Source organism: Zophobas morio, unplaced genomic scaffold, assembly GCF_036711695.1.
Source record: "Zophobas morio isolate AGI-343-1 ecotype UQ-CSIRO unplaced genomic scaffold, CSIRO_AGI_Zmor_V1 ptg000021l, whole genome shotgun sequence".
In the NCBI taxonomy this organism is placed as follows: domain Eukaryota; kingdom Metazoa; phylum Arthropoda; class Insecta; order Coleoptera; family Tenebrionidae; genus Zophobas; species Zophobas morio.
This window is the reverse complement of record NW_026972126.1, coordinates 16,402,354-16,422,636: the sequence shown is the minus strand read 5'-3', so window position 1 is coordinate 16,422,636 and position 20,283 is coordinate 16,402,354. Positions and strand designations below refer to the sequence as shown.

Genomic DNA, 20,283 nt, shown 5'->3' with positions numbered 1-20,283 from the left:
ACTATATTATTATTATTTTAATTTGAACCCTGTCGTATAATCGTAAATCATCTACTTCTTCTAATCATAACGTAGATTCTTCTAGAACTCCTTTTTCTGAATTCTTCTCCCAGCTTTCTCCGTGATTAACGTTTTCCAATCCCACTTCTGACACCAATACTGTGTTTGACAGGATTTAGATGGATTTTTACTCTTTCCATGAATTTTTAAAGAAAATTTTGTTTTTTGAATGGTACTACAAAAAAATCGTGCAAAACTGCCATTATTTTCAACAGAAAAATTGGCGAGATTAGTAAATAGTTCGCTTAAAAAGACAAAATTTGTTTGTTCATCCTTCAGATATTGATGACATCATTTCAGGAAAATTATCAAATAAATCCTCATGGAAAATGTTCAAGTGCGATAATATTTAAAAAATATCAATGTCTGGGTTGATTAATTTTACCGATTATCTTAGAAATGGCTTATCTACTTTCCTTGAAATTTAGAAAATTTGAAGTCATTCAAGTGGTTTTTAGAGTGAAATTAACAAACATCTAGAATCAAAAGTGACGTCAATTGGAAAAAAGTGCCATAAAAAATTTGTTAAGACAAAAAATTAATGTGTAAACTTGAAGACTAGATAATAGCGTTGAAGAGTTTATTTGTAAAACAATAACGACACCCGAATGTAAACTTTATTGCTGACACAAGAATGGGAACTTACGGTTTTGAAAACGTGACGTGATAAAATTACAATGGAATCTTTGAAATAAAAGCCAACAATAAAGTAATCAAAACAAATTCTTTCAATGTACGACCTTTTCCATAATCCACTTTCGTAGGTACAAAATACAATAAAAATATTTGTTCAACATAATCCGTCATCCCAGTTACAACAATTATTGTCCACATCAGATAATATATAAAAATATCTATGACATCTCTCTGATAAACGTTTTGTAATATTTATCTTTCGTTCGAATGACAGAATCTAAGATAATGCGGTTAAAAATTCCGTCGTGTTTGTTGTTATTGTCACGACCTGAATCATGCAGCGTACAGCCTACGACTACAATAATGCCGAAAAAATGCGCCATGCTGTCATTGACACGTCACTCCTCTTTCTCCAGATCTTAAAATTCACTACAGCTCGTAAAGCGTTGCAGCCATCAACAGCTGCGATAAACGCGAATATCCATATTAGTTGCTGCGTCCCAGATAAACAAAGTGACAAATGTTGCAGCAGTCCGGCGCTCACCGCCAGGGGGCGTCGTCGCAAATTTGAATTGCTAATAACGTCAAAACAAAGACGCTAGAGCGATTGTTCAATGATAAACATTTTCGTATTTCATTGAGTTCTTCTAGGTGGACGAGGAAGTTGCGGTATGAATAAAAAAAAAACACACCAGATGACTAATAACGCTGGTCTCAACACTGACGCAAGACGCATCCAACGTCTTACGTAATCCGTATATATATAGCGTTCGAAAAATAATCGAAAGCGATTTCCCGGTGTCACCTCCTGTCGCTTTTCCACAAACTCGCGCTTTCACGTGCAAATACGGTAAAAAGGCGACACTCATTTCCTTTTCCGCTTTATCTTATCGAGCGCAAAATTTCGAACAAACGGTAAATATTGCGAATTTCCGCGCCAATAAGCCCCGATTTTGATGGATCATACCCGGGTAATTGTTATTGTTTTGGTGTTATCTATCGGGATTGGAGAATACGACCCAGATGGGTGTCGCGACGACCATGCAGGTTTACCAACCGCGGTGGAATGCGAAACGCGATCTAGTTTGTCGGTGTGCGTTTTTCAAACTCCGCGTTGAACTTGTAACGGTTTGCTATGCAAACTTGTAATTTTTTTCAGTTTATTGCAAATAAATATTGAATAAATGACGTACGGACACAGTGACCTTGTTTGCTTTGCTAATTATTTCAGGAAAAAAGGTTGTTCATGCTGATTTGTTTGTCGGCGATAAGAGAGTTGTTGTTGGAAAATGGATTTTATGTTTGCTGTTGAACGGTGTAAATTCCTTGAAGGAAAAATGTCTTATCTGTGTTGGTTTCCTTGGTGTGTTGTTGTTACGTAAAGTGTGGATGGTGGGATTGGGAAACCACAAATTGGGGTTCGAATGACACAACTAATAGGCTAATAACTTCAATGGGCAAAAAAAAAAATTGAGTAGGCAATTTATAAATATGAAATTGAGTTGGATTTCAGTTTTTTGTTTATGTAGAAGTGCAATCACCCCTGACGGACCACTCGAGAAACGGAAATCATTGAGGAGAATCCATCGCCCCGTCACACCCAGTATTGGTGTCAGAAGTGGGATTTGGACACGTAAATCAAGAAGAAAACGATTATGGTTTACAGAAAAATTGAGGGAGAAAGGTGTTCTACAAGAATTTACGGTATGATTGGAAGAAGTAGATAGATTTTGATTCTACTGTAGGGTTTAATAGACGCCTCTAGAGAATTCTAACTTCAAGAATGACCAAAAAGTACGAAATTCCGTGAAATTCTAGAACGTTACCTTGATAAATGAAGCAGAAAGTTCTATGAAAATGCTACGATATTTAAAACTTTCAAGTGACATCTAGGAGCATTTGGGAACCTGCAGGCAGAAAATTTGAACTTGAAGCTATAGAGTCATATGGGTTTTAAGCGTCAAATATTGAACTTACTTTCAACTTCCATTTTTGATTTTTTTTTCAAATGGAATATTTTTTCATCTCCTGATTGGTTTCTTCATGTTCCAATTTATACTGTTATTTTTAACAACTCCAAATCAAAAATCAATATCGATATTTCAACTTTATAGATATGTCGAAAATAATATCCATTTTTTTATAAACATACTGTAGACTAAAGCTCAACTTTATTGTTACTACAATAAAGAGCATACTTTTATTTATTCACGCATAAAATATTACTACACAAATATTAAAAATAATCCTACTGCGCTTTTTTTTAAGAAAATTGGAATAATGTGGCAACGTTGTATCGGAATTTCAAATAACATATTTTATTTTCCAAAAGGAAGCAAATCGGAATAATTACAAATATACAGAATGTTTCATAAAAAACACGTATTTTACGCTCCAAAAACAGATCACTGTAAAGTTGAAAATAATTTTAATGTCTGACAATCATCCTGTATATTACTATAAACGATAAAGCATGCTCAAGAAGATTTAAAACATTCAATAGTGGTCCCGCCCACCCACCCCTATTCTGTTTTGGTCAATTATTTTATTGGCACTGTGAAAGTTGAATTTTATATAGAAATAATAGAATCTACGATTACAATGTTTTTAATAAAATGTTTCTCATATAATATTGCTTACTTATAAAAGACTGGAAAAAAGTTACAATTAGCCCCACCCACCCACCCGTTATCTGATTCTTTGTTTTCTGCAATGATAACTAAATCTTATAGCATATAGTTAGTATAACAAAAAAATTACGATTAGCCCTCTTTTTTCTTTTTTTAATAGCCCATGTTCTACTAGTTCTCATTCCCACTCTTCTGAATAATTAACCCCGCCCACCCACCACGCCTCCATTTCCATGATTCATTTGGTGTGGTGGATCTTATTATACTAGACAGAAAGAAATTCGTTACTATGTGTACAACGCGAGTGCGCGGGACTAGTACCTGCTAAGATAAGACTAATTTTGGCAGATGATACATCCCCTAAGAAAATAGAGGGTGGGTGGGCGGGGCTAGCACTTGCTGAGATAAGACTGAACAATGTTAAGAGTTGTCATTAGAATTAAGAGGGTGGTGCGTGGGCGGGGCTACTGCTTGCTTATAAGATTCTGTAGAGAAAAGCTAAATTCAACCCCGCCCACCGCCTTTTTCCATTTCACTAACTGCTTTTATTTACTGTAAAATGGGAATTCGAATTCTATTTTGACAAGCGGTAGAATCTAATATTTAAAACAAAGTCAAAAGTTTCCCTGATTTATTTTATCTGATGTGAATGAAAGGTAGATGTTCTACTGAGTAAAAATAAAATTGTTAGAATGAGAACAACGTGAGTGGGCGGGACTAGTATCTACTAAGATAAGACTAATTTTGGCAGATGATACATCCCCTAAGAAAATAGAGGGTGGGTGGGCGGGGCTAGTACTTGCTAAGATAAGACTGAACAATATTAAGAGTTGTCATTAGAATTAAGAGGGTGGTGGGTGGGCGGGGCTACTGCTTGCTTATAAGATTCTGTAGAGAAAAGCTAAATTCAACCACGCCCACCGCTTTTTTCCATTTCACTAACTCCTTTATTTACTGTAAAATGGGAATTCGAATTCTATTTTGGCAAGCGGTAGAATCTAATATTTAAAACAAAGTCAAAAGTTTCCTTGATTTATTTTATTTGGTGTAAATGAAAGGTAGATCTTATACTGAGTAAAAATAAAATCGTTAGAATGAGAACAACGCGAGTGGGCGGGACTAGTACCTACTAAGATAGGACTAATTTTGGCAGATGATACATCCCCTAAGAAAATAGAGGGTGGGTGGGCGGGGCTAGTATTTGCTGAGATAAGACTGAACAATATTAAGAGTTGTCATTAGAATTAAGAGGGTGGTGCGTGGGCGGGGCTACTGCTTGCTTATAAGATTCTGTAGAGAAAAGCTAAATTCTACCCCGCCCACCGCGTTTTTCCATTACACTAACTCCTTTTATTTACTGTAAAATGGGAATTCGAATTCTATTTTGGCAAGCGGTAGAATCTAATATTTAAAACAAAGTCAAAAGTTTCCCCGATTTATTTTATCTGGTGTAAATGAAAGGTGGATCTTTTACTGAGTAAAAATAAAATCGTTAGAATGAGAACAACGCGAGTGGGCGGGACTAGTACCTACTAAGATAAGACTAATTTTGACAGATGATACATCCCCTAAGAAAGTAGAGGGTGGGTGGGCGGGGCTAGTATTTGCTGAGATAAGACTGAACAATATTAAAAGTTGTCATTAGAATTAAGAGGGTGGTGCGTGGGCGGGGCTACTGCTTGCTTATAAGATTCTGTAGAGAAAAGCTAAATTCAACCCCGCCCACCGCGTTTTTCCATTACACTAACTCCTTTTATTTACTGTAAAATGGGAATTCGAATTCTATTTTGGCAAGCTGTAGAATCTAATATTTAAAACAAAGTCAAAAGTTTCCCCGATTTATTTTATCTGGTGTAAATGAAAGGTGGATCTTTTACTGAGTAAAAATAAAATCGTTAGAATGTGAACAGCGCGAGTGGGCGGGACTAGTACCTACTAAGATAAAACTAATTTTGGCAGATGATACATCCCCTAAGAAAATAGAGGGTGGGTGAGCGGGGCTAGTACTTGCTGAGATAAAACTGAACAATGTTAAGAGTTGTCATTAGAATTAAGAGGGTGGTGTGTGGGCGGTAGAATCTAAGATTTAAAACAAAGTCAAAAGTTGTCAGAAGTAGAAACCCTAATTTCCGCATTCTACGTGCTGTGAAATGCCAAAAACATGAAATTATTCATTCGTCAAAATGGTTGGGGAAAGTAAAAATAAGCGAATTTTGGCGCTTGGTTGAAAAATTATCACATAAAAGTCTTTAAAAGTAAATTGTATTCATTTAGAAATTGACAAGACTAATAAAAAATAGTCAAAATTTGACCTTAATTTATGTTTTTAAGGCAACCTATTTACTGTCTTCCGTTATTTTTAGCAAAATACTTTCCTCTCTTCCAAGAAAGTGTTAATTGTATTCAAATTCAGTATAAAAAGTCGTTAATCAAAATGATGAAAATATGTTCATTTAAGAGGGATCTTTGACTTCAACACTCCGCAAATTTGCAAATAATTTTAAGTCAATCACCCTGTACATTATCATCGACAATAAAGTATGCTTAAAATTTAATGCTCCATTGTAGATTAATTAATTAGTCTTTTCCTCTGCTTTGAGAAGACACAATCAATAAAATTTCATTTTCTTTTAACACAAATGCAGACCTTGGTTGTTTGTACGTACTTAATAGTCGAATTTTATCGAAGTATACATAGATATAAACAGTCGAAGTTAAGCATGTACTGAGAATAAATTTTTTCCTTTGCTCTAAATGTGTTTAAATTAAATTTCATATTTTTGCGAATTAGTTGTATTCGTTCGACTGTGCTTTAGGGGCGAGGGAAGTTCGGTTTAAATAACTTTGGATTTTTTTCTGGCAAGATAGTTAAATGTAGCTATTCTTAGTTGAGTGATGTATGATCACGATTTTTTTGAATTTTGTTAAATAAAAAAATCTAGTTATCAGCCAATTTCAAGTTTTGCAATAACGCAAGCTTGCGACTGTTGCTGGGTTATAATCAATTTGTTTGGTGTTGCTATGTGGAATTTAATTTGCAGGACGCAAGGTCTACCTGAAACTTCCCTAGGGCAATAAATTTAATACATATATAATAAAGAAAACGGTGAATTGCCTTTTAAATTAATTAAAATGAAACAGTCAGCATTGAAACGTTATTTTATTTACGACTCAAAGGGCTCGCTATTTATTTCGTGGCAATACTGAAGGCGTTAAATAAATATTTGCAATAACCTTTCAATTAGTACATATTATAAACACTAAAATTAATTTAATTTTTCCATCGAAATTGCACCATTTTAAGTAAATATTTTGCGACGACCGGATATAGTAAAACAGTTTGCGTTATCAGCCGTCTAAATTTACCTTGAAATGTCACTGCATGTATGCTTTTATCGCAAACTTTGAACTTGGGTTACATACAATTCCCGATTATGCCAAACCTTCTAAATTAATGGGTCCATTGTTCATTGCGTATACCCCGTTAAAAGATTTCTAATAAACCAGTTATCTACCAATAAAACCAGTCTTTATTTTTATATCCTCCATTAATTTTATCTAAATTGGTTATAACGAAAAAAACACGATCCTATTAATAAACCCTTTACAAAGAGTTTTATTCTGGGAACTGGTGATTGTTTTTGTACGAACACGTACAATGCAAAGACGATAAGCGAACTGCGCAACTTTGTCACCGAAGTAATGTTCCCGTTAATACACTGTTCACTGCGTTGTTTAACTCCGTTACAAATATGGCCCGATAAGCTCCCGTGCTATCAACTTTATTAAATTTTTATTTTATGATGGCATGCTATTTCTAGCACAATACAATCCCAATTTCGGGAAATTTGATAATTTAATTGTTCCAATGTGCGATTCCGGTGGTCTGGAAACCGCAAAGTTTCGTGAATCAAGACGCGTTTCGTGTATTTTTAGAGTTGGCACATGACTTTAGAAGTGCATTGTTTATTTTGAAAAGTCGGATTTTATGAGGGGGTTTGGAACACCTGTGAAAAAATACACAAATAGTTTGATGGAGCTATATTGAAATATGAATGAGTGGGTTACGTGTTTACGATTTAGGACTCACGTTGCAAATGCAGAAGCGAATAACATGTTATTATGAGCATTGGACGACCGTAATTAGCGGGGAAAACGTTATAATTCGTGTCGGAGTAGCCTAGAAAGCTCGAGTAATGAGTAATGATTAGTTGGAGACGTGTTGTTATTTAAAAAAAACCACGGAGGCTTGAAATTAAATGAAATATGTTCAGCTGTCTTCAGGTGGCTGGATTGAGAAGTTGAAAGGAATTTTTACTTCCTGTGCGTAAGCTGAGGAAGTGTAATCGAGTCAATCGGACGACTTGTCAGTTTAATGTTTTTTCGACGTTTCATGACCTCTAGAGTACGAAAAAATTAGTCGCCCGTTTCCGTACATAGTCTGTCGCAATTTTTATTAGACATATAACCTCTGAAACTACACGATTGTAGTGAAATTTTGTATATACATACATCAAAATTTACAATATAAATTTTTGTAATTTTGTAAAATAAGATACTCATTCATTCAAGACACCTATCAAAATTTATTAGTTTATGCCCGCCCGACAAAATAATGACGTCATCTCAAAATTTTGCCTAATAAATCTTCTTTGAAATATGCATAATGATGTTTTTCCTTTTTCTTCGACTTTCCAATGTTTTGAAATCGCAATTTTTCATTTTCTCTTATTTTTCAGTTTTTCCAATTTTCAGTGTTTCAGTTTTATAATTTTTCGTTTTTTCTACTATTATTTTTTCAATTTCTTGGCTTCATAATTCCTCAATTTTTCAATTTCTTGATTTTCATTTTCCATTTTCCCGATTTTTCACTTTTCGTTTTTTCTTCAATGTTTCTTTCGATTTTATAATTTTTTATTCAATTTTTCAATTCCTGGATTTTCGAATTTTTAAATTCTTCAATATCGCAATTTTTCGATTTTACAATACATATTACACTTTTTCGGTTTTTAAGTTTCTCAATTTTTTATCTTTCGACTTTTTAATTTTTCGTTTTAAAACTTTTTCGTTTTTTCACTTTTTATTTTTTAATTTCACCTATTTTGCGGTTTTTCCAATCTTAAAATTGAAAATCCGAAAAGTGGAAAATCGAAGAACTGAAGAAACGAAAAATTGAAATATGTATTAAAAAACTAAAAAGCGAGAAACGTTAAAATAATAAAAAAAATTAAATTGACAAATTTGAAAACCAAAAATTGTTGTAAAGTTGAAAAACTGTACCACTGAAAAATCGACAAAATACAAAAATTAAATATCGTGAAAATGAAAAATTAAAAACCGAAAAATTGAAGAATCGAAAAAATGAAATATTTGAAAAATGAAAAAAATTTAAAAACGTAAAATTGAAAACGAAAATTTTTAGATCTATAATTATTATTACATACAGTGACCACCAAAATACAGTAGGACATCTATTCAATAGATTTTTTCAAAAAATTCAGTTGTGTAAACTATAGACTCAATTCAATTCATTGAAAATGAATAAAAACTTAAAATCCTTTAAAATAAAAATTTGAAGTTATACTGGAGAAAGAAAAGTGTGCCATTTTATTTTGGCCGGCATTATATTTAAAATGAAAACTAGAAAAATTACAAATCAATTGAAGAAACGAAAAATTGAAAAAACGAGAAAATGAAAAATCTAAAACTGAAAACCGAAAAATTGAAAAATCCAAAAATTGTAAAAAAAGAAAAACTATTAAATCAGAACATTGAAAAATCGAACAATCGAAAAAATTAGGAAAAGAAAAACCGAAACGAAAAATTGCAAGTCAAAAAATGAAGAAATGAAAAACTGAAAATTTGAAAACTCGTAAAATTGCAAATCGAAAAATTGCAATATCTAAACATCGAAACATTCAAAAGTTGAAAAATATAAAAATCGAAGGCACGAGAAATTGCAAATTGAAAAATTGCAAAATCTAAAAATTGAAATATTCAAAAGTTGGAAAATCCAAAAATCGAAGGAACGAAAAATTGCAAATCGAAAAATTGGAAAATTGAAAACTCATGAAATTGCAAATCGAAAAATTGCAAAATCTAAACAATGAAACATCCAAAAATTGGAAAATCCAAAAACCGAGGGAACGAAAAATTACAAATCGATAAATTGGGGAAACGAAAAATTGCAAATTGTAAAATCCATCAATTGAAATATCCAAAAGTTGGAAATTCGTAAAATGAAAAATTTTAAAACTGCAAATCGAAAAATTGAAGAAACGATAAATTGAAATTGAAACAAAAAAAAATTCGGCACATTGAAATATGGATAAATTTAAGAAACAAACAATTGAAAAAATTAAGAAAATAAAAAGCAGAAATGAAAAATTGGAAAACTGAAAACTCGTTTAATTGTAAATCCGACAATTGAAACATCCAAAAATTGGAAAATTGGAAAATAAAAAATTAAAACTCGGAGAGTTGCATATCGTAACATTAAAGAAACAAAAAAAAAAAAAAAAGAAAAACTGAAAAATTGTAAACCCAAAAATTGAGGTAATTGAAATTGGAAACACAAAAAATTATAAAATCGGAACATTGAAAAATCGAAAAATTAAAGAAACGAAAAGTTGAAAAAAAAAGTAAATAAAAACCGACACGAAAAATTGCAAATTGAAAAACTGAAGAAATGAAAAATTGAAAACTCGTGAAATTGTAAAACGAAAAATTGCAAAATCTAAACATGGAAACATTCAGAAGTTAGAAAATCCAAAAATCGAAGGAAAAATTGAAGAAATGAAAAATTGGAAAATCGAAAAATTGAAAAACTGGCGAAATTGCAAATAGAAAAATTCAAAAATGAGAACTCGAAGGGTTGGATATCCAACCATTAAAGAACCGAAAAAAATAAATAAAAAATAGAAAATTGTAAATCGAAAAATTGAATTGAAGACGAAAAATTAAAAAATCGGAACATTCAAAAATCCAAAAATTGTAAAAAAAAGAAAATAAAAAGCTTAAACGAAAAACTGCAAATCGAATACATAATTGAAGAAATGGAAAATTGAAAAATCGAAAAATTGGAAAATTAAAAACTCGTGAAGTGCAAATCGAAAAATTCAAAAATGAAAACTCGAAGAGTTGCATATCGTAAAATTAAGGAAACAAAAAAAAAAAAAAAGAAAACTTGTGAAATTGTAAATCTAAAATTGCAAAATCAAAACACTGCAACAATAAAAAGTTGGAAAACTAAAAAATCTAAGAAACGAAAAATTGAAAAAAAAAAGTTATAAAATCGGAACACTGAAAAATCGAAACATTGGAAATCGAAAATTTGAAGAAATGAAAAATAAAGAACCCAAAACTTGAAAAATTAAAAATTGAAAACTCGACAAATTCTAAATAGATAAATTGCAAAATCTAAAAATCGAAGAACCAAAAAAATAAAAACTTAAAAATCGCGAATCGAGAAATTGAAAAAATGAGAAACTGAAAAAATTTAGTTTGGAAAAACAAAGAATTATATAATCGAACAACTGAACAAATAACGAAAATAAAAACCGAAACGAAAAATTTCGAATCGAAAAATTGAAGAAATGGAAAATTGAAAAATCAAAAAATTGGAAAATTTGATAACTGGTTAAATTGCAATTCGGAAAATTGCAAACTGCAAAATTAATAACTGAAACATATAAAAGTTGGAAAACCGAAAAATTTAAAAATGAAAACTCGAAGAGTTGCATATCGCAAAATTAGAAACAAAAAATTATCAGAACACTGAAATATGAAAAATTGAAAATTTTCACATTGAAAAGAATACAAATTATAAAATTAGAAGCCTGAAAAATTGAAGACATGGAAAAAATGATTCGTGAAATTGTAAAATCAAAAACTGCAAAATCTAAACACTGCAACAACAAAAAGTTGGAAAATTAAAAAATCGAAGAATTGAAAAATTGAAAAAAAAAATTATAAATCGGAACACTGAAAAAATAGCCAAAGAAAATAAAAAACCGAAACGAAAATTTGGAAAGTGAAAATTTGAAGAAATAAAAAATTAAAGAACCCAAAAACTGAAAAATTCCAAATTGAAAACTCGACAAATTGCAATATCTAAAAATCGCAGAAACAAAAAAATGAAAATCGAAAAAACGCGAATAGAAAAATCCAAAAATTTAAAAACAAAGAAAATAAAAACCGAAACGAAAAGTTGCAGAAACGAAAAGAAATCGAAGAAACAAAAAAATGGAAAAATGGAAAATTGAAAAATTGAAGAAACAAAAAAAATTTTAGGTTACAGTTCAGCGGCGAGGGAAGTTCTGTCGAAATAATCTTCAACCAATTTTTTGTGCTCGTGGAGGTCTTTGACTGCGAAAAGTGTAAACAAATTTAAACTTTGACATCGATAAAAGTTCGCCAACAAGTGAGATTAGTGGAATTAATTATGACCAATTTTAATTCAATAAAACTCTCTAGAACCGTCAACAGTTTTTGTGATCATTAAATTTAAAATGATTACGGCGCAGTTTGGCATCGCTTTCCGACAAACGACCTCACCGGCGCAGTTCAGATCCACCGGAAAAAATAATTGTTTTCAGAGTTAATTCAGCTTTATTTCATTCAATTTTCCCGCCAAAAAGTGACCCCAGAACTCGCACTACATAACTAGTTGTCAACCGACAGACACCCGGAAACGGAAGACCGACAATTTCGTGTTCTACAAATTGTGAAACATCCAGAAACATGAAATCAATCATTAATTCCGCACGGGAAATAAAAATTCCAACTCTTCTCCTTTCTACATAAACCTGACATTACAAAATTACAGAGGAAGCATTTGGGTGACATTTAACTTAACACATTGTACACTTTCCACTATATCTAATGTGACATATTGCTGGCTGGAACGCCGCGCTTTGTTTAAACTATGATAAACGATCTCCGCAGTTCTCCGGATGCCACGAAGTTCATACAAAATAACGTTGCGTACCTATCACACGGAATCCAATTAGTTGTCAACTCAAATTCGTCCTCCCGCGACAGCCTTTCCACTTTTATCGTTTAATTACTCGCACACTTAAGAGCGAAATAATATCAGCAATAACCTCCCATCGATCAATCCTCACGTCAAATGTCACAAACTTTCTAAAACCATCCGGTAATATTCCAAAAACCGACCGAAAAGAAAGTCCAAATCTGGTGCTTTATGTAACTCGAGCGCGTTCGCTAAATTTTTCGTCGAGAAAAAAAACTGCGCAACAGGTGACATAACGATCCGTTAACCAATTTGTAGATCCTGGTCGCTTTCAACAGCCTTGAATACCAATTTTCTTAAACGAAGACTCCTCCATTGCTGCATTAGAGGTCAAGGTTAATAAAGTGCTTATGCCTTTGACCCTCGAGAGGTAACGGAAGAGTCCGTACGTGCGATTTTCGTCTGTATTGATAACGGCGATCGTCTGCACTTTCATTTAGATAAGTCGGGTGGTGATAAGGATTTAATTAGGTTTTTTTGTGGAAAGTCGGACTGAATTGGAGGCGGAGTTTGCGAGCAATTGAGTTTAATTGGTGAAGACCGTTTGGAAAGCAGATACTCCTACGTGTTTTTGTTTGATCGTCCGAATTATGTTCAAGTGCTCGTTTTTTATTCCATTTAAAAAGATAATTCTCGGCTTGGGTTAGCGTAATTGGTTGGTGTCGAAGCGGTTCTGGGTAGCTTGTAGATAATTTTCTATTTCGATACACTCGAATTCGGACTGCGATGAAAAGTCTGACGCAAATTTAAAATATACATTTTAATTTCATGCTGTTTTAATCGACGGGGAAATAATATGCAAAAGAAGAAAACGAGTAACGGGAGAAAGATTTTTTCCAAAATGATAACACATAGCGGGTTTACTCAGCAAAATTGCGACTACGTCATCAAGTTTCGTTGGTGGGGATACACACGAAATTAAAATCTCGTACGCTCGAGTCACCTTTCCTCTGGCACGAAAAGAGCACTCCATTACAATAAACTGTACATCTTTTATTACGCAAAACAAAGTAGGCTTTCGTGTCAGAGATCATGGCCATTGCATTATTCAACACGGTTCGTATAACAAGAAGAACGTTGCATTTAAGTCGCCAAAACCGATTCAAGCACAATAAAAATTATTTAATAACTGAGATTCCCACGGCCGCAACCGCTGACAATCGCTAATTAAAACGTGCAAGGATTAACGACGAAGTTACGTGTTGATGGCCAGATTTTCCGAAATGGGAGTGCCTCAAGGTGTCCCGACGAAACCGGCGCTCTTCGAGGGTCTCCAGAACGACGTTAAGGCGCGAAAGTGCGTCGTTTTCAGGCGCTGAAATACCAAATCCGTTTCGTTTCTACACCGGTTACCGATGAAAAATGTCATAACTTGGTAAAATGAATCATATTCTCGGAGTGGAAGGCCGTGACACGCTTGTACCGCAATAATATGTAGGTAAGTCTCTGATTTACAGAGGTCAGAAATTCAAACGCCAGTGGCGTAGCTGGTGTCCAAGTTAGGTATAAAAGTTCTTGTAGATTGTGATGAGTATAACACTTATCTTATTTGATTTATCGATTGATGACAGGTGTTTTGCGCATCTTCGTACTTCAGATTTCGAGTATTTATAACCTGCTTTACTTTTATAATCGGTAAAAATATTCTCAAAAATTATCAGTGCTATAGAACCACGAATAGTGAATTTGTTTTCAAGTGTGAACGTATTAATTTGATCAAACTTTGCCCATATCGTAAAAAAAAAGGGAAATGAAGCTCGCAGAGCGTCGACTCTAATTTGTTCACCCTTTCCACAAAATTGATGACGGAATTAACAAAAATTTTACTATAACCTTATTTAGCATAATCTAAAAATATAATTTTCGGAATAATTTTAAAATTCGAACTTTCAAATAGCAATTTCCGGACCTCTATCCTCCAAAGGTGGTCATATATTAATATTTTTGGTGATTAATTACGACCAAAATTTACGCAAATAAAAGTTCTCTCTAGTAGGCCACGAAATCCGTTTTAATAATAATAAAGTTGGCAACAACAACGCGTTTCTTGCTTATTTCTTTAGTCAATTGAGAAGCTACATTTATGATTACATTAAAATTAGGTCGTGTTTATATTTACGTTAAACGTTAAACAAGCTCAAGTTCATTAGATGAGCGAAAAAAAGAGAAAAATTGAAAAATTAAAAAAAAATTGGTCGAAGGTTATTTTGACAGAATTTCCCTCGCCTTTGAAGTACAGTCCCACAAATCACTCGTCTTTGAAAAACTACAAAATTTTTTTGAGATTTTTGTTTTCTGATAACCTATATGAAGTTAAAACCAGTAGCTCAAATTCTATAATTTTTCGAATGTACAATTTTTGGGTTTTTAAATTTTTCAATTAATTTTTTTTTCGATTTTTAAGTTTCTCGATTTTAGTGTTTCAAGGTTTCAGTTTTTTGTTTCTTCAGTTCGATTTGAATTTTTTCGATTTTCCACTTTTTCGATTTTTCAATATTTTCCGATTTTTTAGTTTTTCGAAACAAAAAAATTCAAGAACTGCAAAATTGTAAAACTGAAAAATCAAAAATGAAAAAGTATAAAATTATAAATTGAAAACTGAACAAATTGGAAAATCGAAGAATTGATCAAAGATCGAAAAATTGAAAAATTGAATAAATAAAAAATCATGAAATTGAAAGAAACATGGAAAAAACGAAAAACTGTGATATAAAACTGAGAAAATGAAAATTTAAAATTGGGAAAATTAAAAATAAAAACCAACAACTTGCAACATTGAGAAAACGAAAAATTGAAAACTCGTGAAATTGCAAATCGAAAAATTGCAAAATCTAAACACTGAAACTTTCAAAAGTTAGAACAATTTAAAAGTGAAAATTGGAAAAGTTGCAAACTGTAAAATTGAAGAAACAAAAAAAAATTGGAAACTGCAAATCGTAAATTTGAAGAAATTAAAAATTAAAGAACCGAAAGATTGAAAAATTAATTGAAAATTCTAGAAATTTTTAATAAATTGAATAATCACAAATCTAAGAACTGAAGAAACCAGAAACTGAAACAAATGAAATTGAAAAAAACAAAAAATTATAAAATCGAAATACCATTAAATCCAATAATTGAAGAAATAAAGATACAAAACTTTTCGAATCAATAAAATCGACTAATTGCAAAATTGTAAAACTGAAAAATGAAAACTTGAAGAAACGGAAGATTAAACAACGAAAAATTTAGGAATTGGAAAATCGACGAATTGAATAATCAAATATTGAAAATTCGAAAAATTAAAAATCGAAAGAAACGTTGAAAAAATAAAGGAAATGAAAAACCAATAATTGTGTTATAAAATTGAGAAGGTGATAAATTGAGGAAACGAAAAATTGAAAACTCTTGAAAAATTGAAAAATTAGTAATTGAAAACTCGAGAAATATTAAATACAATCCAATCCAATAATTCAAGAAATAAAGAATTCGAATCAAAAAATCTAAAAATTGCAAAATTGTAAAACTGAAAAATCAAAAATGAAAAAATTAAAAAGTATAAAATGAAAAGTTCGAAAAATCTAAAAATTGAAAAATCCAAAACTTTAACAATGAAAAATCGAAAAATTAAAAATCGGATAATTGCGAAATCCAAAATTTGCAAAATTGAAAATTTAAAAATCCAACAATTGAATAATCAAAGATTGAAAATTCGAAAAATTCAAGAAACGAAACATTAAAACTCGAAAGGAACATTGAAAAAGTAAAGGAAGTGAAAAAACGAAAAACTGTGATACATATAAAATTGAGAAAATGAAAACGAAAAAAATCGGGACAATGAAAAATAAAAATGAAGAACTTGAAACATTGAGGGAACGAAAAATTGAAAACTCGTGAAATTACAAATCGAAAAATTGCAAAATGTAAACACTGAAACTTCCAAAAGTTAGAAAATCGAAGAACTGAGAAATTTAAAAGTTAAAACTGGAGAAGTTGCAAATCGTAAAATTGAAAAAACAAAAAAAAAAATAAAAATTGCAAATCGAAAATTCGAAAAATTAAAAAATCGAAAAATTGAAAAGTTAATTTTCAATAAATAAAAAAATCGCAAATCGAAAAATTGAAGAAACCAGAAACTGAAAAAATTGAAATTGAAAAAACAAAAATTATAAAATCGAAACACTGTAAAATAAAAAAAAAATACTCTTTTCGAATAAAAAAAAAATCGAAAAATTGCAAAATTGTAAAACTGAACAATCAAAAATGAAAAAACGAAAAATATAAAATGACAACTTCGAAAAATGTAAAAACTGGAAATCAAGAAATCGAAAAATTGAAGAAACGAAAATTTAAAAAATCCGAAGATTAAACACTGATTGTGCAAAATCCAAAAATTGCAAAAAATTGAATAAACCAAAAATTGTGATACAAAACTGAGAAAATGAAAATTAACAAACCGGGAAAATGAAAAATCGCAATATTGAAAACTTGAAACAAGAAACCGAAAAAATTATAACTCAAAAAAACAAAAAATTATAAAATTGAAACACTGTAAAATTCAATAATTCAAGAAATAAAAAAAAAACTTTTGGAATAAAAAAAAACGAAAAATTGCAAAATTGTAAAACTGAAAAATCAAAAATGAAAAAACGAAAAATATAAAATGACAACTTCGAAAAATGTAAAAATTGGAAATCAAGAAATCGAAAAATTGAAGAAACGAAAATTTGAAAAATCCAAAGATTGCAAAATTGGAAAAATTGAATAAACCAAAAATTGTAATATAAAACTGAGAAAATGAAAATTAACAAACCGGGAAAATGAAAAATCGAAAAACTAAAAATTGAGAAACTGAAAAATCGAAAAAAAGTTTTAATATCGAAAAATCGCAATATTGAAAAATTGAAACAAGAAACCGAAAAAATTAAAATTCAAAAAAACAAAAAATTATAAAGTCGAAACATTGAAAAATCCATTTCAAGAAATAAAGAAAATAAAAACTTTTCCAATCAAAAAACGTGGAAAAATGCAAAATTGTAAAACTGAAAAGTCAAAAATGCAAAAACGAAGAAATATAAAACGAAAACTTCGAAAAATTGGACATAAACAAATTGAAAAATTGCAAAATAAAAATTAAAAAATAGAAGAACTGAATGATCGAAGTCTGAAAAGTTAAAAATTTTATCGAAAAATAAAATCTGAAGAAACAATGAAAAAATAAAGGCAATGAAAAAACGAAAAGTTGTGATCATATAAAATTGAAAAAATGAAAATTAAAAAATCAGGAAAACAAAAACTAAAAATCAAGAACTTAAAAAATTGGGAAGCGAAAAATGGAATAAACGAAAAACCGAAAAATTTAGAAGTGGAGGAACTGAAAAATTGAAAAAATGAAAGTTGGAAAAACGAAAAATTATGAAACCGAAACATTGAAAGACGAAAAAATTGAAAAATGAGGATGAAAAAACCGAAAGTTGTGTATGGAAAAGTTGTAAAATCGAAGGAAAAGGGAAAACGAAAAATTGGCCGAAGGAAAAAAAATCCAGATTTTTCAAAAAACTATAGGATTTGATTTTGAGAGTTGCAGTGTAATACTAATACCGCATGATAAAAAATGATTGAGTCTGTTGGCAATCCTGGATTTTTTTTAGTTGAAATTGGCATCATGATGTTTTCTATAATTTCCGATTCTCAGCCGTCAAGACTGACAGATTGTTGACATTTTTAATTGCAAAATGTATCCAAAACATAACCTAAATTTATAGCATGTCACGACTGACATGTGTGTCACACAATTACTTCCGTTATGCCAACATAAGCGCAAGAAAAACTTTTACCATGATTAAGAAAATCTTAAAATGTTTGCAAAATTTCGGAGTTTTCGGTTTTGCAGTTTCAGTTAAATTGTAAAATATTGTTATCCAATTTTGTTTTTTTTTTTTTTTTCAAAAATGTGGAGTCTACAGTGAGGACACAACATGCATTCATCATTACAAATGCAGGATTATTTCAAGAAATTAAAAAGTATTGTAAATTTTGGTTAGCATTTTATCACCTACATGATATTCCTAATACACATAAAATTTGACAGCAAGCGGTCCAGTAGTTTCGGAGATTATCTGTCTAATAAAAATTCGGACAGACGGCAGACAAACAGAGAGACGGAAAGGAGAGATCGGTTTTTTCGTACTTTGGGGATCATGAAACGCAGAGAAAACATAAAAGTAGTCAGTCGTCCAATAGATTCCATTACAATACTTCCTTAGTTTACGGTCAAGAAGTAATAAAAGTAACCCACTGTATCAAATAATGTATAAAATTTAGAATCTCGTATACAAACACAAACAGAAATAAGATTCTAAACTGACTGACTACCTTTGTATTTATAATATGAAGTACATCAACATTTCCATTTTAGAACAATTTCACTTTGAAAAAATATTTTGTTATAAAGTTTTTTCGACACATTTATTATCAGTTCTTACAGTACCATAAGCGACAGCTAAATTTGAAAAAAAAAAAAAATAATAATAATAATACACACAGCTTGATCTGACGAAAAAATGTTCTTTGAACCTGATGTGACAAATACATCATTGGACAACGGCATTTCTTTTCTGGTTAGTTCAACAATCATTTAATTAATCTGCGTTTAAGCTGGAAATTTGAGACCACCATTACAAAATTTCTTCGCAATTTTTGCTTAGAAAGACAGTTTTTTCCCCTGTTTTCTAAAAATATTTTTCACGAGCCACCACTTCCCTCTTTCTCGCACTGCCCCCACCCTTGTTGCCACCAATATCGACCACTATTTTGGGAATTCCGCTCCCCAGCCCCAACCCCACCTCCGCCACTGCCCTGTCAAACCCTTGCAATTTCGAAAAATTCGAAAGTGGCGCCTTCGGCCCAAGGCCGCCTCCGGCCGCCCGGCATTTGGCCGCATCGGCGACTCCGGCCGCCGCCGCCGCCGCCCCACACAGACCCCCGCAGCGATCGCGTGCGAAAGAAAGTTTTCACGGGGAACTTTCCAACATGTAGGTGGCAAATTTAGGCACGCCCCATATTACGGCCAAGAAAGTGATACTTACGCGAATGATCAGCTCGATTTCTGGCACGTCTCCGTTGTCGGAGTGTCCGTTTTCGGCAACTTCGTCAGACATCTTGGGGGTGCAAAACAGGGGCGATTTGACGTGAAAAGGCACTCAACGAGTTTATCTGTGCACTCTAGCTCACACTTCTGACTTTACTGATCTTGTGACTCAGTTGGAAAATTGACAGATGAGAGCGCCGCGGTCGGTTTCTGTAGGGTGGGTGCGCGGTGATGCGGCAGGGGGCGCTGCGCGCGGCGGTTTGAATTCGAATTTCGAGGAGAAGTTTAGTGAGGTTGTTTTTTGAAATTTAGAGTGGCGAATTTAGTCGGTGGGGTGTTTCCGAAGTTGTGTTTTATGTGTTTGAGTAGTTGGGTGTTGCTGCATTTAAAATTAATGTTTAATTATTTTGTTTGAATCTGTAGTTGTAAAGTTTGAGCTAGGCAACCAACAATGCGCCTAACTATAGCCACTTTCTTTTATTAGTGAAAGTTATTTACCACAACAGCCGCTTGCCAAACAAGGATTTAAAATAAAGGAATTTCACTTGAAATTATTCTAGAATTTTTGTTTGATTTTGTTGTTATTACCGTTATAGCTTACTACGGAAGTGCTGAAGTAGGGTTCATGACTTCTAGATAAGGAAAAAATAGGTTCTCCGTTTTCGTTTGTCTGTTTGCCTTAAATTTCAGCTTTTTTCTTTTGTGTTTAAAAAATGTTCTATCATTAAAACCGTATCGGAATTTTCGGCAACTTCTTTCTCCCAATGTTCTCTTAATGCCAATTCACATTCACTACAAAATTTGATACAATGAAGAATTTTCGGTCCAATGTAACCAATTTTTCTTATCTTTCC

General features: G+C 31.8%; 1 protein-coding gene across 1 annotated transcript in view; it reads right to left on the bottom strand.

Moving 5' to 3' along the window:
* The window catches only part of LOC135132470 (chloride intracellular channel Clic), a 33,666-nt gene extending 14,058 nt beyond the window's left edge, over positions 1 to 19,608 (bottom strand). The window contains exon 1 of the mRNA XM_064060581.1: positions 19,428 to 19,608. Coding sequence (XP_063916651.1) covers positions 19,428 to 19,499 — 72 coding nt within the window. The 5' untranslated portion in view covers positions 19,500 to 19,608. The remainder of the gene's footprint in view (positions 1 to 19,427) is intronic.
* Between the last annotated feature and the right edge of the window lie 675 nt (positions 19,609 to 20,283).